At 45.8% G+C, this 19,409-nt stretch overlaps 1 protein-coding gene and 1 long non-coding RNA gene across 6 annotated transcripts; one reads left to right on the top strand and one right to left on the bottom strand.

Annotated features, from left to right (window-relative positions):
- The first annotated feature begins 13,571 nt into the window (after positions 1 to 13,571).
- LOC120704794 lies at positions 13,572 to 14,668 on the top strand. The gene is made up of 2 exons (XR_005687686.1): positions 13,572 to 13,787; positions 14,276 to 14,668. It is a non-coding gene; the product is annotated as an uncharacterized LOC120704794 (long non-coding RNA).
- A 756-nt stretch (positions 14,669 to 15,424) lies between these two features.
- Positions 15,425 to 19,181, bottom strand: LOC120704792. 5 transcript variants are annotated; one of them, XR_005687685.1, is made up of 6 exons: positions 18,393 to 19,181; positions 18,176 to 18,268; positions 17,848 to 18,085; positions 17,729 to 17,782; positions 17,572 to 17,634; positions 15,425 to 17,406 (listed from the first exon to the last, which is right to left on the bottom strand). XR_005687685.1 is itself a non-coding variant. In XM_039989319.1 (5 exons), exons 1-5 carry the CDS (start codon positions 18,984 to 18,986, stop codon positions 17,365 to 17,367), a joined length of 846 nt encoding a protein of 281 aa, XP_039845253.1. In that variant the 5' UTR covers positions 18,987 to 19,178; the 3' UTR covers positions 15,425 to 17,364. The 5 variants fall into 5 exon arrangements, 1 of the variants encoding a protein (XP_039845253.1); XR_005687682.1 differs by lacking the exon at positions 17,848 to 18,085 and having other exon boundaries at positions 15,425 to 15,748; positions 16,115 to 17,406; positions 18,393 to 19,178; XR_005687683.1 differs by lacking the exon at positions 17,848 to 18,085 and having other exon boundaries at positions 15,425 to 16,914; positions 17,107 to 17,406; positions 18,393 to 19,178.
- Positions 19,182 to 19,409: the final 228 nt, after the last annotated feature.

Here is a 19,409-nt window from a genome sequence, read left to right as displayed (position 1 = left end):
ACGAATTTGTGGTGGTTCTCTGAGCTTTTTGTGTGAATCCACGCTCTATTGCTTAGTACAAATCTCTTTGGGTTCACGAGCTTTTTCGAATCGAAGTTTTTGAGTTCTTGAGAAAACCCCAATCTTACTTAGGATTTTGTTGATTTCTCCCAAATCATGGAGTAATTCGTCGATTCCTTCCGTGGACGTGTTCACGGGTCCCTTGTGATCATGCCTGCAAGATTTGGTGAGATTTGGACTTGATTTGGCCACTCGATCATCGAGTTCTTGGAAGAACGCGGGCTGAAAAACGTTTTTGGACAGAGTTCTTCCGAGCACCGGTTAAACCGACGTTTGTGCTCATTGGCGTCGGTTCAACCGGTGAGTGGATTTTTCCTACGTTAGGGTTTTCTGTTCCTCACTTGTTGCACCGGTGTTTTAGCTCCATGAGCATCGGTTCAACCGGTGAATGTTTCCAGCGTGCTGTTTTTGATCGTTTGACCGGCGTATAGAATTTGGTTGACATCGGTTCATCCGGTGCTCTGCTTGGTCCTTTTGTTGCCTCTTTGGATAACTGCACCGGCGTTTTAGTTTTGCTCACGTCGGTTTAACCGGTGCGTTGAATTTCATTTTTGTGATCCCTTTGGACAACTGAACCGGTGATTGGTTTTGATTTTGCCGGATCATCCGGTGTGTAACACCGGTTGAACCGACGATGTTCAAACCCATCCGTCGGATCAACCGGTGCTCACATTTTCTCTGCTGCCGGCTCTGATCATCGGTTGAACCGACGCAGTTCAAATCTGTGTGTTGGATCAACCGGTGAGTTATACCGTGTTGTTTCTTGCTCTGTTTCTTCGCGTATGCTTCCGCGTTACTTCTCGCTTGTTCCTAGGGCTGTTTTGTGTTAGTGTAGCTCCTCTATAGCTACTCTTCACTTAACCTAGGACTTGAGGTTTGGGTGTGAACTTGGGATCTTACGCCAAGCTTTCGATTGCAAGAAATTTTAATCGGCTCCCATTCACCCCTCCCCCCTCTGGTCGCCCTTTCAGTCCCTCTTTTGGTATCAGAGCTTGGTTGAGGTTTTCCGTAACTTAACCGGTTCTAAAACCACTTGGCGAGTCTTGGTAAGATCACAGTGTTTTGCGGCGAGGACTATGCTTATTGGAAGGTTCGCATGCGTGCCCTCTTGCAGAGCATGGGAGCCGAGGTTTGGGAGATCACCAAGAACCAGGCTTACGAGGTGCTTGCCATTCGGACCACACCTCTTCAGGTGTCCGAGCACGAGGCCAACGCCAAGGCTGTCAATGCCTTGTTCGTTGGCGTTTCTCGTGCGGAGTTCTCACGCGTCCAGGGTTTTCAGGAAGCCCACAAGGTTTGGACGTGTCTTGAGAAGTAGCACGAGGGCACACCTCAGGTCAAGGCCAGACTGTTCGAGGATCACCGGCGTGAATATGAGAATTTCACATAGGTGCTGGGTGAGAGCATTGGCGACATATTCAGTCAATTTCAATCGATTGTGAACAAAGTCAATGCGAACAGATCTGCTGATGCCCTTGAGTACACATAGCATGAGAATGCCCTCAAGTTGCTCTACGCACTTGACTGCTCTGTGTGGGATCTCAATGTGAACACGATCATCGAGTCTGCAGGCTATGAGACTCTGACCGTGAATGAGCTTTTCAGTAAGCTCAAGGCCACGGAGGTGGATAACCAGACACGAGCCAAGCTCAATGGTGCCCCACCTTCCAAGAGCATCGCTCTTGTGCCTGGTCCAGGTGGATCGAGCACTAACGCTAACTCTGCTCTTGACTTTTCTCTTGCCTCTTTGCCTTCTGTTATAGATGAGCAGCTAGAGACGCTGGGCGACGATGACTTGTGCCTCCTCATCAACAAGTTCCAGCGTGTCTACCACAACAGGCAGAGAAAGAAGAACCCCGGGTGCTACCACTGCGGCGACCTGAACCACTTCATCGCCGACTGCCCCAAGAAGTCCGATGGTGGCCAGAACAACAACTTCGACTACTACCGCCACCGTGACCGCGACGAGGGAGGCTCCAACAAGGAGCGTCGGCGCCACAAGCACCGCAGTCGTGACCGGGGAGGACGCTTCGACAAGGAGTCACTCAAGAAGCGCTTCCAATACAAGGCCAAGAAGTGGGAGAAGGCTTTCCTGGCGCAGCTCAGCGACCTCGACAAGAGCTCTGACACTGACCGCTCTTCTTCACCGACCTCCGACAACGATGACAAGAAGAAGAAGAAGTGGGACAAGGAAGCCACCAGCTTCATCGGCCTTTGCCATGGCGGGTGAAGCAAATGGTGCTCGTGCATCTTCGGGTGAACATGCTACACCAACGCACATCGACTCTTCTCCTGGATTCGAGAGTGATTCAGAGGTAAACTCCACCATCGACCTCCTTGATACTGAGGTTAGGGAGTTGTACGCCGCTCTCGATAACCAGAAGAGGCTGCTTAAGGATGCAGCTAGAGAGCGTAGGAAGCTTAGGGCCGAGCTGGCTTGTGCTAGGGAGAAATCTAGTGTGGATGAGTGCGCTGGCTGCATATCTCACATGAATGATCTTGTTGCTCTCCGTGCCAAGCATGATGAGAACGTCACGAACTTGGATGTTGCCAAGACTTCGCTTACTGACGTTTCTCACGAGCTAGCTAAGGCCAAGCATGAGCTTGAACTGGTTAAGGACGCTCCCACTATTAGTGATGTGCTTGAATGCGATGAGTGTCCTATCTTTAAGTCTGATCTAGCTTCTTTGCAGTCAAAGTTTGCCACTGTTGTTTGTGAACTAGAGGAGCTTAGATCTAGGCCTGTTCTGCTTGGTGCCTGTAAGCTTTGTCCCACGCTTAGGTTGGATCTAAATGAGAAGAACGCCTTAATTAAGACTTTAGGGAAGACTAAGGTCGGGGAGTCTAGCCCACCTATTGATTGTCATGTTTGCCCTGGCTTGATTTCTGATTTGGATAATCTTGCGGTAGAGAAAGCCAACTTGGAGAATGAAAATACCTATCTCAGGGCGATTCTTAGTTGGGTTTCTGCTTGTGAGCTGCAGTTGGGCATGATGATCAAACAGTTCAAGCGTGGTGATGGGTTTGGGGTCGGTTACACATACACGAAGTCAGACTTTGACAAGCTGTATGGTAAGATCGGCAAGGCTGCTGGAGCTCCAAGTGCTCTAAACACTGCTAGCACGAGCACACAGCCTTTGCTTGTTGACCTCCTGGATGGTGTGTTGAAAGAACCATAAAAAGCACCTCCACAAAAGTAGGTTTGGGTTCCAAAGCCCAATGAGCTGAGGAATCCCCTCGATGCGCTCCCTGCTGCCACAGCCCAGGTTGCCCAGAAGAAGGGGGCTACTCCTCCCCATCCGCAGGCGAGGCCTCCACCTCCCAAGAGAGAGGTGAGGTATCACTGCGAGTACTGTGACAGAGAGGGTCACCTGGAGGAGTTTTGCTTCAGGAGGAAGCGGGCTGTGAGGCGTGAGCAAGAGAGATGGAACTCGGACATGTACTCTGCTCGGGTGCATGGTCCTCCTCGGTGTGGTGGTAGGCAAGATGCTAGGGCGCGCCGTGTAGGTGGAGGACAGGGAGACGGTGGTGTTTACCGTGCTCCAGCGGGTGGTCGCTTTGCCGGTCGTGTTCCTGGTCGTCCTCAGTACGGCTATGGACCACGGGACCGAGGCTTTGGAGGAGGTTACGATGCACCACGCTTTCCTCGTGGTGGTGGTAAATGGGACAGGGGACACGTTTTTTATCTTGCTAACCCTTCTGTAGAGCAGATGGCTCGACACTGGTTCGCTTCTCACTTTGCTAACCCCCAGTGTTGAGACATTTGCTCACCCTTTGTCTCACTACTGATGTGCAGGTCGGAGGCTTGGAGAACAGATGGATCATAGACTCCGGTTGTTCGCGCCATATGACCGGGAATGACAAATGATTCTCCAGCCTCAGCCCAACGCGCCACAAAGAATACATCATATTTTGGGATAATGGTAAGGGCAAGGTACGTGGTGTTGGCGCTGTTAGAGTTTCTGATCGCTTCGCCCTGAGAGAGGTTGCTTTGGTTTCGAATCTTGGCTTTAATTTTCTCTCTGTTTCGCAACTTCTTGATGAGGGGTTTGAAGTTTGCTTCAAGGAGGGTTGTTCTCGAGTTTTGGATTCCAGAGGAGACCTGGTTTGCCGGATCGTTCCTCGTGACCGAGTTTTCTTGGTCGATTTCTCTGGAACTCCCTTTGGCCCTTCTCGTTGCTTGTTGGCTGGTCCTTCTAATGATCTGTGGAAGTGGCATAGGAGACTTGAACATTTGAGCTTCGATTTGTTGTCTAGACTTAGCTCACTTGGCCTAATCCGAGGATTGCCCAAATTAAAGTTTGAAAAGGACCTTGTTTGCCATCCGTGTCGCCACGGGAAAATGATTGCTACTTCTCATCCGCTTGTTAATCTGGTGATGACCATTCACCCTGGAGAGTTGCTACACATGGACACAATTGGTCCTTCTAGGGTGATGTCAGTTGGTGGGAAGTGGTACGTTCTTGTGATCGTGGACTATTTTTCTCGCTATTCTTGGGTCTTTTTCATGAGAACCAAGGATGAGGCTTTCGAGTTTGTTCGAGACTTGATCTTGAGGTTGAAAAATGAGCTACCCCAGGCCATGAGAGCAATTTCGCAGTGATAATGGCACAGAATTCAAAAACGCTCGTTTTGACACGTTTTGCAGTGATCAAGGTCTTGAACACCAGTACTCTTCTTCCTACACTCCACAGCAGAATGGGGTTGTAGAGCGGAAGAATCTGATGCTGGTGGAGATGGCTAGGTCGATGCTTGATGAGCATAGGACTCCTAGAAAGTACTGGGCTGAGGCAGTCAATACCGCTTGTTATGTGTCCAACCGCATTTTCTTGCGTGCTTTCATGCACAAGACTTCTTATGAGTTGCGATTTGGACGCCAGCCCCGTGTTGACCATCTCAGAGTTTTCGGTTGCCGGTGTTTTGTGCTAAAAGAAGGAAATCTTGATAAGTTTGAGTCTCGCTCATCTGACGGCATTTTTCTCGGTTATGCATCTCATTCCAGAGCATACCGTGTGCTACTTATTGATTCTAACATCGTCAGAGAGACTTGTGAAGTCACTTTCGACGAGACTGCACCGTGCAATTCTTCTGTCTTTGAAGTTGCAGGAGAAGATGAGCTCGGCACCTCCATCTTTGAAGATGAGGAGGAAGAAGCTGCGGAGGGTGAGGCTGAGGCTACCACGGGTGCTGTGGACCAGTCGCCTCCGCCACGAGCTCGGACGATGATGACGGCACCGATCCTACTATGTCTACCTCTCGGGGGCCAGTCGAGCAGGTGACTCAGCCTTCACCAGCTGCACCTGAGGAGGCACCAGCTTTGGTTGAGGAGGAGGCGAATTCGACAAGGGAAGCACCGCGACACATTCAGCGTCGTCATCCACCTCAACAGATGCTAGGTGACCTCAACAAGAGAGTCACACGGTCCAAGGTAACAAGTATCGCTGGCTTTGCTCATTCAACATTCATTGCCTCTTTTGAGCCCAAAGATATTGGACACGCTCTTTCTGAATCTAATTGGGTCAATGCCATGCATGAGGAACTTGAAAATTTTGAAAGAAACCAAGTTTGGGTTTTAGTCGAGCCTCCACCTGCTTGTAATCCCATCGGAACGAAGTGGGTTTTTAAAAACAAGCAGGGTGAGGATGGGTTGGTTGTTCGAAACAAGGCTCGTCTTGTTGCCCAGGGGTTTTGCCAAAAAGAAGGGATTGATTTTGAGGAAACTTTTGCCCCTGTTGCTCGTTTGGAAGCGATTCAGATTTTTCTTGCATTTGCTGCTTCTAAGGGTTTTAAAGTTTTCCAAATTGACGTTAAATCTGCCTTCTTAAATAGTTTTATCGAAGAAGAGGTTTATGTGAAACAACCCCCTGGTTTCGAAAATCCTAAGTTTCCAAACCGTGTTTATAAACTTCAGAAAGCACTTTATGGTTTGAAACAGGCAGCTAGAGCTTGGTATGATCGACTAAAAGCATTTTTACTGGCTCAGGGTTTTCAAATGGGATGTGTGGATAAAACTTTATGCCTCATGCGGTCTGGCACTGATTTTCTATTAGTTCAGATATACATGGATGATATTATCTTTGGTGGCTCTTCTCACGTTCTTGTCTCCAAGTTTTCTGAGCAGATATCCAGGGAGTTCGAGATGAGCATGATGGGTGAGCTGCAGTTCTTCCTCGGGCTGCAGATCAAGCAAACTCCTCAGGGCACATTCATCCATCAAGCGAAGTACACCAAGGACTTGCTGCGGAAGTTCGACAAGAGTGACTTGTCTCCTCAGCCGACTCCGATCAGCACATCGACGACGCTTGATGAACACTTGGACGGTGAGGCGGTGCACCAGAAGGAGTACAGGAGCATGATCGGCTCTCTTCTGTACCTGACGGCGACGCGGCCGGACATTCCGTTCGGCGTCGGCCTCTGTGCGCGGTATCAGGCTTCGCCGTGCACCTCCCACAGGCAGGTGGTGAAACGCATCTTCAGGTATCTGAAATTCACCCCTGAATTTGGTCTTTGGTACTATGCGGATTCTTCTCTGGTTTTGGTGGGCTATTCTGATGCCGATTTCGGTGGGTGTCGGTTGGATCGCAAGTCGACATCCGGCACCTGTCAATTTCTCGGTACATCTTTGGTGTCTTGGTCCTCTTGCAAGCAGGCTAGCGTAGCGCTTTCTTCCACAAAAGCTGAGTATGTTGCTGCTGCTAGCTGCTGTTCCCAGATACTTTGGATGCAACAAACCTTGCAGGATTGTGGTTTGAGGTTCGGTATGGTTCCCATCTTTGTAGACAACATGTCAGCCATTAGCATTGCAAAGAACCCTGTCCTACACTCCAGAGCCAAACACATAGATATCAGATTCCATTTTCTGCGAGATAACCATGAGAGAGGACACATAGACTTGATCCATGTCCCTTCAGAGAGCCAAACCGCAGATATCCTCACCAAACCGCTAGAGCAGGACACCTTTGCTCGCCTGCGAGGGGAGCTTGGGGTTTGTTACCCCTTTTGATCGCTGACTTTTCTTTGGTTAGCTTTGTAGGTCTTGTTTGTTTTTCTCTTAGTTTTCTAGGTTTGGTAGTTGCATCGTGCATATGCATTGTACATGTTTGCATTTTGCATTGCCTCACTTGCACTAGCATTCTTGTATACATTGCTATGATCTTCTAGTGCCTGCTAGTGTGAGTTGATAAATTTGATCATGTATAGCTTGCTCCACTGTGTATATGACTTCATCTGAGTTAAGCTATTTTGATTTGAAAATTTGAAAACATGGTCACCCTGTCTTGGCTACTAGCATGTTAGGGCGTGTTGATATGCTTTGCTATCTCATTCATGCTAGTGTAGCCTTTTGTTCAGCAATTCATACTTGATATAATCTAAAATTGGTAAAATTGCTTGAATTGTGCTTGAAATGGAATGGACAGATACAGGTGGGATTGCTTGTCGCACTGATTGAGCTTTCGGGACGGCTCACTTTGCACTTGTGAGAACCCGGGTAAGGCTGTGCATGACTGAAACGAGTGTTTTAAGCTTCTGACTGCCTTTGGCATAGGCTTGGTCTCATTGCTAAGTAAAGCATGACAAGCTTTCAACCCCTGGCATTAATAAATTGATTGAAAAATGAATGTTTGCAACTTGCTATGGCTATTTTTAGCTCACCTGTATGAGTTTGATTAGCACTATCTTTCATTCCCTACTTGCTAGTGCTAGATCAAGGGTGATGCTTTTACTTCTCCTAAACTAAACTTGTCTAGCTCTAGACTGATTCGATATACCCTGTTGAGCTAGATGCAGGTCTTGTTTATGGATGCACACGTTCTTGTGACTAGTTGTTGCTCATATCATTGTATCCCTGAATGCTTTCACTTACACGTCCTGCATTGCATTCATTGCATAGCATATGTTCAGGAGGAGTCTCAGTTTCAGGGGGAGTTTTAGGTCTTTTTAGCCTTGATGTGTGCATGTGCCAACAAGGGGAGAAGGTTAGTGATCGAACAAACACTTGTAGAGCACAGGGTCTTGAGGGTGCATACATTTGGTGAGAGTTGCACTGGAAAGGGGGAAATGCATTCAGTGGGAGTTTCTGCTTTGTTTGGCTCCTAGTCTCTTTGTTTCCCTTTGCTTCTGGCATGACTGTGTCGAGCCCTGCCTAATTCTTTGAGGAGTCATGCTTGTGTTTGATCGATTGCGTCGAGCCGTTGCCCTTGTCTGAGGGAATCGATCTTTGCTTGGTCAAGTGACTTGTTCTTGCTTCTTTCGAGCTTTTGTCACTTGTTCAAGTTCTCTTTTGCTTCTTTGTTCTTCACTGTTTTTGTTTCAATCTTGGTTCGTTTGTGGTGTGTTGACAATGCACTCATCAAGGGGGAGATTGAGGATTATTGAGTACTCTATCCTGCTTGTGATGAGTGAATTGTCAACCGTGCGGTGTGATCGTGCACTTGGTCTTTGGATTGCAGGTACACGGGCGTCGAGTGTCGACGGAGAGTTGCCGTGGACGAGCTCAGGCCGGGAGGCAGCTGTGGCGTCCACTCCTGGATCAAGGGCGCAAGCGGCGACGGAAGGCGGGTTTCTTGGTTTCCGCCACAAAACCAACGAGGCGGATGGTGGTTGAAGACGCCAAGTCGTGGAGGCATGGGCGTTGGTCTCGGGACTGATGGAGGCCACGGGCGTCGACGGCGTCTTGGGCCTCGCTGCAGGCGAGGAGGTGACGGGCGTCGGGTGGCGTCTAGGGCCGTCAGAAGGCCGAGGCGGGAACGGCATCTAGGTCCACGGCGTGGAGGCGGGAATCTTCCCGCGCATGGAGTTTTGGCAGTTTTCTCAAAACCGGCCATCTACCCGGGTTTAGCGGATCCCTCAAAACCGCGAACCGGATCTTCATCAACATGGCAGCATCGCGTAGAAGACTTCGACTTGAAGAAAGAACCTCGACCGTCGGATGGGTCCTTGTATCTTTTTCCGGTTTTGCCCCTACGGGCTTTCTAGTGTTTAATTGAGTCTAGGGGTAGTTTAGTCTTTTGGGGTGAGAAGTTGTTGGGGTTAAAAACCCCCCTCACCCCTCCCTCTCTGTCGCTCTCTTTTGGCTGGACAGCACGCCACCTCCCTAGCGTCGTCCTCTTCTCCTACCTGTTCCTCTCATCTCCTCTCAAGAGTTAGGGATTTTAGCCATGGATTGTTGAGTTTTTTACGTGAATTGACTGGGAAAGGAGGCCCTTCCCTCCTTGTGCCCTCGGGGCATTTGTTTTCATTCAATTCGGTACATCTCATGAGCTCTTTGTGATGGATTTTTAAATTCCGTTTGTGTGTCCATGATGAACGAATTTGTGGTGGTTCTCTGAGCTTTTTGTGTGAATCCACGCTCTATTGCTTAGTACAAATCTCTTTGGATTCACGAGCTCTTTTGAATCGACATTTTTGAGTTCTTGAGAAAACCCCAATCTTGCTTAGGATTTCGTTGATTTCTCCCAAACCATGGAGTAATTCGTCGATTCCTTCCGTGGACGTGTTCACAGGTCCCTTGTGATCATGCCTGCAAGATTTGGTGAGATTTGGACTTGATTTGGCCACTCGATCATCGAGTTCTTGGAAAAACGCGGGCTAAAAAATGTTTCTGGACAGAGTTCTTCCGAGCACCGGTTAAACCGACGTTTGTGCTCATTGGCGTTGGTTTAACCGGTGAGTGGATTTTTCCTACGTTGGGGTTTTCTGTTGCTCACTTGTTGCACCGGTGTTTTAGCTCACCATGAGCATCGGTTCAACCGGTGAATGTTTCTAGCTTGCTATTTTTGATCGTTTGACCGGCCTATAGAATTTGGTTAACGTCGGTTCATCCGGTGCTCTGCTTGGTCCTTTTGTTGCCTCTCTGGACAACTGCACCGGTGCTTTAGTTTTGCTCACGTCGTTTTAACCGGTCCGTTGAATTTCATTTTTGTGATCCCTCTGGACAACTGAACCGGTGATTGGTTTTGATTTTGCCGGATCATCCGGTGTGTAACACCGGTTGAACCGACGCTGTTCCAACCCATCCGTCGGATCAACCAGTGCTCACATTTTCTCTGCTGCCGGCTCTGATCATCGGTTGAACTGACGCTGTTGAAATCTGTGCGTCGGATCAACCGGTGAGTTATACCGTGTTGTTTCTTGCTCTGTTTCTTCGTGTATGCTTCCGCGTTACTTCTCTTGTTCCTAGGGCTGTTTTGTGTTAGTGTAGCTCCTCTATACCTACTCTTCACTTCACCTAGGACTTGAGATTTGGGTGTGAACTTGGGATTTTACGCCAAGCTTTCGATTGCAAGAAATTTTAATCGGCTCCCTTTCACCCCCTCTGGTCGCACTTTCGGTCCCTCAATTTTTCTACATATTTGAAAGAGACGGCATTTTCTATATCAGTAGACTTGAATAAATCTAGTAGGCTATGTTTATTGTAATAGGAATTAGTATATCAAGGCCTTTTAGTTACCCGCAACAAAAAAAAGACCATTTGGTGAAATTTCGTACTTAAGGTCGCCCTCCACTTTTTCCAATGGATAGATTGGATGAATAAAATGCGTTTTCTTTTGTCCGTGGAACACCCATAAAGACTGAACATAAGAACTTGTGAGGCACACTCTACTCATCAAATTAGTCCTAAGGAAAAATTTGCTGGGGGCATCGTGTCTTTGGCTGTACCCTATCAAAAAAAGCGACTGTCAAAAAGATGCTAAAATTGATATCGGACAAAGAACGTATTAGGCCGTGTTTAGGTCGAGCGCAAAATTTTTTTGCGTTGGAATCTTACTAATTTGAAGTACTAAATGAAATCTATTTACAAAACTTTTTGCACAGATGGGTTGTAAATCGTGAGACGAATCTAATGATATTAATTAATCCATAATTAATTAATAATTAGCGGATAGTTACTGTATCATCACTATTGCAAATCATGGATTAAGTAGGCTCATTAGATTCGTCTCGCGATTTATAGCCCATCTATGCAAAAAGTTTTGTAAATAGATTTCATTTAGTACTCCATGCATGTGTCGAAACATTCGATGTGACGATTTTTTTGCGTTTACGGGGTTTACGGGTAAAGATCTAAACATGACCTTATTATAGCAACCCCCCTTCTCGGGACACGGGAGTGACTCTGCGCCACCGTCCGCCACTGCACCTCTACAGAGCCGCAGTCAGCTCAACTCCCTCCGTGGCCCTCTCCCATCTTTCTCTCCACCCCCCCCCCCCTCCCCTGGACTCCAAAGCTTGCCGTTCCTCATCCGCTACCGCTCGCCCTAGGGTGTTGTGCCTCGGGTGGCTGTGGGTTGTGGGCTCGTGGCCACACCGCCGCCACCACCCCTCTCGGGTGGCTAGGGTCCATGGCCGCTGCCGCCTAGGGTTCACTTGCAGGCTAATCACAGTGGGCAAAGCCAAATCCTAGAACCACCGGGATCTAGCGTAAACGAGGATGGGGTCATTAACGTTATCAACACCAATGGACAATGTTTTTCTATTGAAAATTTCCAAATTCATCGGGGTCGTCGGACCCCAATGGCAAGCTTGAGTTCTGCCCCTGGATAGTGATGCCCTTGAGCATTACTTTCTTGGAGGCATCATTCTTTCCCCATCTTCCCTCTTCTCCAGTGAGCTTTCCGGATGAAAGCCTTGACCATGTTGGCCGGATGATGACAGGGCCTATGTCGTCGCTTCCTCCCTTGAGGCGCCGTCTTGGAAGCTCTGTTGTGGTGGTTGTTTGCTCTCCTTGAATCCTTGAAGAGTTTTCTGCTTCTGTGCCTGCCTTCGCATTGTTTTATCTGCATCGACTTGGTTGTGTTGGTCGTCTGCCGGCACATGCTTTGCCACCCATCTCTTCACCAGCGGATACTTTGCCGCCGTTCTACTCTGGTGGATGCTTTGACGCCATCTTCATGTTGGTTGAGGATCGCTCTGGGAAGATGTTTTGCCGCCGTCGGTTGGTTGGTTGGCTGCATGCTTTGCCACCTATGTTGTGTTGTAGACCTTGCACCCTTAATGTTGTAGTGTCCTTTAGCAGATTCTGTCATATGGTTGTAGCTAGGTTTGTGGGTTCGGGTGAGTCTTCTCCCCTGCTGTTCTTGCTGTTTTCCTTTGATGTTGGGGTCGTCTACCACTTTCTTGGTGGTGCTCTGTTTCTGCCTTAATATCCTCCGCATGTTATGATTTGTAATGGTTGTATTGCTTTTCTCTTAATAAAATATATGCTCAAACACGTTTGAAAAATATATATTATTATATGTATTTTTAATACAAAACCACTGAATTTACTACACTACCTTTGCCTCTGCTTTACTTGTACCATATCGACTCCAAGCGGCTGTCTCACAGTCTCACTCCATCTTCTCCAACCCCAGTAGACTGCTGGTATGCTCCTAGGCAGGAGTGGGCCCACTTGGTATGCATGGGTATCCATTGAATACCTATTATTTTTTAAAAATATTAAGTATATATAATCATACATATGTATGTATATTGAAAAAAATGAACTGTACAAGCCGTAGGCCGACCCGACAGCCATTTATCCGGCTCCTAGCCTAGCGCCATGCGAGGGTGACCTAAGGTGGCTGCAGTGCCCGCTCCTAGCTGCGCACGATGCTCACTCGAGGAAGCACGGCACACGATATTGACAGCGGCCTCCATTCATAACGGCACACAACGGCCACTCCAGGTTATAACAAAAAAGGCAAAGCATGGTACAAATGTCTTCCATGAGTGTTTGGTGACCAATTTGTAGAAAATATTATTACAGGGGCCAACAAATTGGCATTGAATTGGAGTGTCTTTCAGCTGGTGAAGCCATAATTTTTTGTTAGTCTTACAGAAAAAGGCACCTTCTAACGGTGCCTTCCCTCCAATTTTACCAAGTTCTAGTCAAACCACAAAAATGTGGCTTGGTCCACACACATCGCACGTGGTGAAGACAGAATATTGCCCTTCTCTCTCGTCTTGCGAGCTTGGAACTAAGATAACAGGACATGATATGCTAATATGGATTAAAAATATTAGGAAAATCTGGTGGTTAGTGAACCGTCTTAGCAAGTTATTAACTAATATACAAGTTTTAATAATTCAACGGTTGACATCTGCGAAGAAATTCAAGAACAGTTTGGGTAATTAATAAAACAATATACCTTCACATTGTTGTCTGTGTCGTGCTTGTGAGAATAATGACGTGAATGGAATGCTTTTTCAAATCGTGTGAACGAATCATGTGAATTGTGCGGTGGAAGAACCGGGTGACAAGAGCTACACATACTGTGGACTTTGACTGCTGATCGTTGCCTTGATGCCGGCCGTCGGAAAACCGTCATTCAGCGACCACGCGGACCTGGCATTTTGATTTGACTGTCCTTTAATTTGCTGTAAACGGGCATTATATCATCGAAGATAACACAGACTTGACCGTGCTGACCGCCGGCGGCAGCTTCCTCCGCATATCCCGTTTTTAAAAGCCCCGTCCACAGTTCGATATAAAGCTCCTCTCTATCTATTTGGTGACCTTCGTCTATAGATGTGCTGTGGAGCGCTGTCATTTAATTTGGGCACTAGTTTAGCATGCCAAGTGCTCGTTTTGTTTGCTAACTTCTGCCCTCTCCATCTCGCGGAACGGCAAGAATGTCAGCAAACACATGCTTTTGGCCTGATTCGACTCCTGATTGTCGTCAGTTTATTGGTTCTTGTGAGCAGCCTTACTGCAGGTGGCTGGCGGCCGCATTGCTCGAGCACTGGTAAGTACTGAATAATACTCTCCTGATCCTGTGTTACCTTGACGTGAAAAATGAATTATTCAAAACATCCTCTATCTATTGGGTACTCGCATTTTCCTTGAATTTAAATTCAAGAAAATACTCGCATTTTCCTTGAATTTAAATTCAAGAAAAATGCGAGTACCCAAACCATTGGGTACCAAGTTCCCCTGCAAAAGATCTAACCAATTGAGCTATCTCGGTTCGAATTTTTTTTATGACACTGAAAATTTCCCTAACTTCTTATTATCCACCTCGCCTTTAACACTATATGAGATTTCACAAATTAGCTCCATGTAAAATAAAATATTTATTTAAACAAGAACCATGTTTCTTTTACTTCAATCGCATCAATAATTTTTCTTGCAGTTAACTGCTACATCATCATTGGAATATATCTTGATTTCTCTATGACATTTTGTTTTTCTTTTTTAAAAATTCGCAAATGTTATTTTTGACCTTAATTGCAGATCCAAACAACCCCTGTCCACAGTCGTGCAGTCCGCACTCGTCTTCTTGTCATTAACACCTGAGAGCCCGGGAGCTCACCCTGATTCTACAATATGCATAAAACTCGAGAAGACTATCTGGTTGTTTCCATTGATTGATCTGTTAATGCTGGTACATTTGGATGAGACTGCCTCTTCATGTCAGTAAACTTGAATAAATCAAGTAGGCTATGTTTCTTGTAATAGGAATTTGTATATCAAGGAATTTCGATCAAATTTCATACTTGCGTAAGTAAATGTAATGATGCATACTTGTTTGATGGATTAGTCCATCCGGTCGCTCCTCATTACGTGTGGACTGCCAACTAACTTTTTCAATGGATGGCCTGAATGAATAAAAAGGTTTCTTTTATCCATGGGACACCCACAAAGACTGAGCTTCAGAACTTGTTCGACGTGCTCCACGCTACTCATCTAATTAGTCCTAGTGAAAAATTAGCTGACGGGCTTTGTCAAAAAAAATACTGCAATTCTTGCCGATTTGTTATAGTAGGACATCAGACTTATTATTATATGGGGCCCTTATTACACTAGTAGAGTGGCCCGCGCGGCATCGCGCGTGCTGTTGATATGATAATTTAAAATTTCAATATAACAATATGTGTTAGTCTTATTCATGTGAATCATTCAAAAAATAGCATTTGTAATATAAAGCACTCCACTGTATTCATAGTCTTATAAGCTAGACCAACATATGCATCAAAAGATAGGATGCACTGTATCCCTAAAAAGTTTGCAAATTGCTCTTGATTCAAACGGCGATTGTACCACATGACTTTAGGAATGTAAGTGCTTGTTCACAACAGTCCAACACTGATATCCAAATGCTTGTTTCACGAGTTACAACATTGTATCTCGTCCTCAACACACAACCTTCTCGTTACTTACACTCTTATTTTGAGCATTTTTCTACAAAATCCTCCAAATTATCTATTTATTCTGTACAAGACAAACACAAGGCATTCCTATTACCTGTAGCCAATGATGGCGTTATTCAGATGAAATTCGTCATAGAAACAAGAGAGATGTATGGCTCATCGTACCATTTGTCATTAACTCCTTCATTGTTGAATCTTTTCATCAAGAATGGCAAAATATTATAAGCAACAATAAAAATAAACTCTTTTGCTTATTATAATTGCCTCCACATTATTCACTTAAGGTTTCTCATTTTATCATTTCATCTCTCGATGCATAATACAGCCCCAAACTCCAACACCAAAAAACCATGTGCTTACATCTTCATACTCAGAACATATTATATTAGTATAATAAACTAACTAATACTGCCAAACTAATGTTCATTGAAAAAGAAATAGATATACATTAAAAGATGTGTTCCAAACTCCAAAACATTCTCTTTAAACATAGCTTACTGAGACATCACTCCACTGTGTGTACTTCAGGCTTGATTTTGCAACCATCAGGATGAACCTGGCCAAATAGTCATAGTCAGGTGCAAAAATTAGGAGACAGCCCAACAATAGCATAGTGACTTTATAGAATAGCATTTTGTTCCAGGCATAGCAATCCAAAGGAACAGTGTGGAGTTGATCACAATAGGATGTGTGCGGTGCAGGAAAGATTGATGGGATGCTGAGGAAATGCCCGGCCCTATAATTTGTGCATGCGTGTGCGGGCGGGTACCAGCTGGTCCTGTAATTTGGCAAGCCATACACTAACAGTTGATGTGTACACCACCAAAATCTACCTACTACAAATAACAGGAACCGAGATATATCTCAAAAAGAAGTGCTCCTCAAGTGATTAAAATTGAAACAAAGGAACAGTGTTTCTCACCTGGGTGTTGTGCCCAAACAGGTTTGGCATGTTAGTGGAGATCAGATGAGCACCAGGCAATAGGAATTACTTGTCAAAAGAATATTGGTAAGTAAAATATATGAACTTGCTTTTGACCACACAATGTTCTTTCTCAACCACATAGTGACAGGCATTTCGACAAAAACATGGTAAGCGAGCCATCAAGAACATTTGCAGCCACACCATGACTTAATTGAGGTTAATTTTTCCCCATGAAAACTTCTGAGTTCTCCTTTTTCCCTTGATCGTCTTTGCAGTACAATTTTAAAAAATATACTCTAGATAAGAACCAGGAAAGAAAAAATCATAACCGACATCTATATAACTAAGAAACAAAGCCAGCAAATGGGTGAACATTTTTCTACATCAAAAAATCCAGTGTAACATATTCTCAGGGAGACTAAAACCAATGCAGATTTATCTAGTAATAAATCATAACCTTGATAGGAAACGATTGGGACTTACCTCCATGGCCATCATGAAAGGCAAGGCCTCAAATCATGCAACTGGAACATACACCTTAGCATGAGAGCTTCACGTCGACACGCAGGGGCGTAGACAGGGGGGCGGGCAGGGGCCTGGCCCCCCCTATGGCTCCCAAATTTATATTGAAAATTTGAATTTTGATTAAATTTTTATATAAATTAGCATGGTTGGCCCCCCCTAATAATGAAAAAAACAAATTCCTGGCTCCGCCCCCGATACGTCATGTACTACAGTTTCCCCTTCTCCGATATGATTAGCTACATTCAGGATGCAGAAGTTGCAATGCTACACCACTACATTCAGGAAGCGTATCAAAGTTGCTTCAGTCAAGTACATAGTCGTGCTCATAAGGGCACATTAAACTGACAAACTGTTCCAGCACTCTAAATTTAATGTAGTTATTTCTGCTTTGACCTTATTATTTGTTCTCAAGGTCACATTTTATTTAGCTTATTAAGAGCCAGTGACCTGGGAGTAGGCAACACCTTGTGTGTAGCAGCGGCAGCGGCAGCAGCCCTTGACAATGCTTTTGACCTTTCCAAATTCTTCACAACCCAAGGAGGCTCGGCTGCTGTTTTCTTTAGCCTCTTGCTCTCTTGTTCACCAACGATGGATGCGTTCCTTGCATCACCTTTTCTCTTCTTCTCGTTCACCACTGCTTCAGCAGCCTCAGGAATTAAAGGCTGCTGCATGTTCAGGGAATTTGAGCTCCTCAGGAACTTGAGCTCCACCTCTTTGTTCCGCTAGTGTTCTAGTTCCTTCAACTTGGGCTCCAGCTCCGAGTTCTAAGAAAGGAAATGGTAAATCAATCAAACAAATTCAAACATGTTGCCAAATCTAATGATGGTTATTGCTAGATTGGTAATAATATTTTTGAAACTGGGCAGGAGCTTGGTAAGAAAAACTATCATATAGTAGAATCAAAGATAGCACATCCATTCAAGGAGCACCTTTAATTCCGCAACAGATTGCTGGTCTTCTTTTTCTTTCAACCTGAGCTCCAGGTCTTTGTTCTGAAAAAATAAACAATAATAATGATGAGTAAACTGATTCATATAGCAGAGGCAGAGCCAAAGATATAAAATGTTTAATTTTTATAAGAGTCACCTTCAACTCAAGTGATTGTATATGTTCCTTCGACTTGAGCTCCAGATTTTTCATCTGAGGAAAGGAAAGAAACATATAAAACCAATCAAAGCATGCTACTAAATATCATTGATAACTACTTGTAAATTATCATTTGCTTCAGAAATGCAATCTCATATTCTGATTGGTGCGTCTGTGTAATCTTGCACTCTAACTCCACAATCTGAAAAGGAGGGGTACACAGAAATTTCAAGTTTCCTAATTACGTAACTACAACAATAACTGTTCGTGCTTGTAGCATGTAAACAATTGTAACTACTTCTCTGATGTCATTTGAGAATGTGTCTTGGAACCTATCTGACCATCAAGCTCTTTTACCTAATATATGTTTCAACAAGCTGTCAGGTACAAGTCAAAAGCAATAACCAAGAAACACCAGAAGAACCAACTATTCAAATAATTATATACCTTTTCTTGCAAGTTTTTGCACAGTTGATCTTTCCCTTGTAGCTTTCTCAAAGAGTCATCCTTATGTCTGACTTCTTGCTTAGCTTTTTCAAGCTAACATTCATTCAGCAGGAAAATGTAAGTTACATATCGTTAAGCTAGCCTCAAAGCAGGTTGCTAACACAGGGTGCAAGTTATCATGAAAATTAACTTAGGTAAATTCACACGTAAAACTCACCATCTGTTTGGTCTTTTGAAGTTCATCAGTATCAACTTGCTTCTTTGCTGGTCCCAATTCAATCGCCGCCAGTCCTGGGCCTGCGCTCGCGATGAGGGAGCCACCGGCCAGGGGATCAGTCGGCCGCCGCCGGACACGCGTGCGCTTGGGAGGAGGAGGCCGGAGGGGGCAGCCGCCACCGACGCCGCCAAGGGGCGTCGCCGGCCAAACCCTAGCCCTGACCTGGAGGAATGAGCGACGGGGAAGGGGTCGCGACGGCGGCGACGCGCGTCGGAGGGGATTCATCGCGCCTGGCCGGATGCCGCCGCCGCGCCCCTCTTCTGCCGCCGGTGATGGGGAGGCCGTCGCGGATGCCAAAGCCTCGCCGGAGGAGGCCGCGCAACGATACGCCGAGAAGGGGGCCCTGCTGGCCGCCGGTCCTCCACCGCCGCCGGATCCGCGGACCTCGCGCTGCCCAGAGCAGGAGAGGGGCCTCTCCATGGGCTGCCACACGCGGCGTCTCTGTCTCGCCTCTCTGTATAGATTTGATTTTGATGAGAATCCACTGGAATTTCCTAATCTATCGCTTCTCTGTACACGACGACTCGGCGACATGGACCGGAACTAAGCTAACAAGACATGATATGCTAATATGTAGAGTATGGATTAAAACAATTAGGAATGTCTGGAAATTGGTGAACTATCTTAGCTAGTTATTAACTAATATAGAAGTTTAGTTGTGTTCAACGGTTGACATCTATGAAGAAATTTGAGAACAGTTGGTGTAAACCGATATGCTGCAAAAATGTTGTCCTTGTCATGCTTGCGAGAATAATGACGTGAATGGAATGCTTTTCTCAAAGCGTAAACGAATCATGCGTATTGTGCAGTGGACGAACCAGGTGACAAGAGCTACTGTGGACGTTGACTGGTGACCGCGTCTTGATGCCGGCCTTCGGAAATTTTAAGAGGTCGATTAGGCACGCGGACCTGGCATTTTAGAGTAACTCTAACCCACCCCCTTTCCGACCTCCTATT

This window comes from Panicum virgatum, chromosome 4K (genome assembly GCF_016808335.1).
Source record: "Panicum virgatum strain AP13 chromosome 4K, P.virgatum_v5, whole genome shotgun sequence".
Taxonomy (NCBI): domain Eukaryota; kingdom Viridiplantae; phylum Streptophyta; class Magnoliopsida; order Poales; family Poaceae; genus Panicum; species Panicum virgatum.
This window is presented reverse-complemented; position numbering and strand designations above follow the sequence as displayed.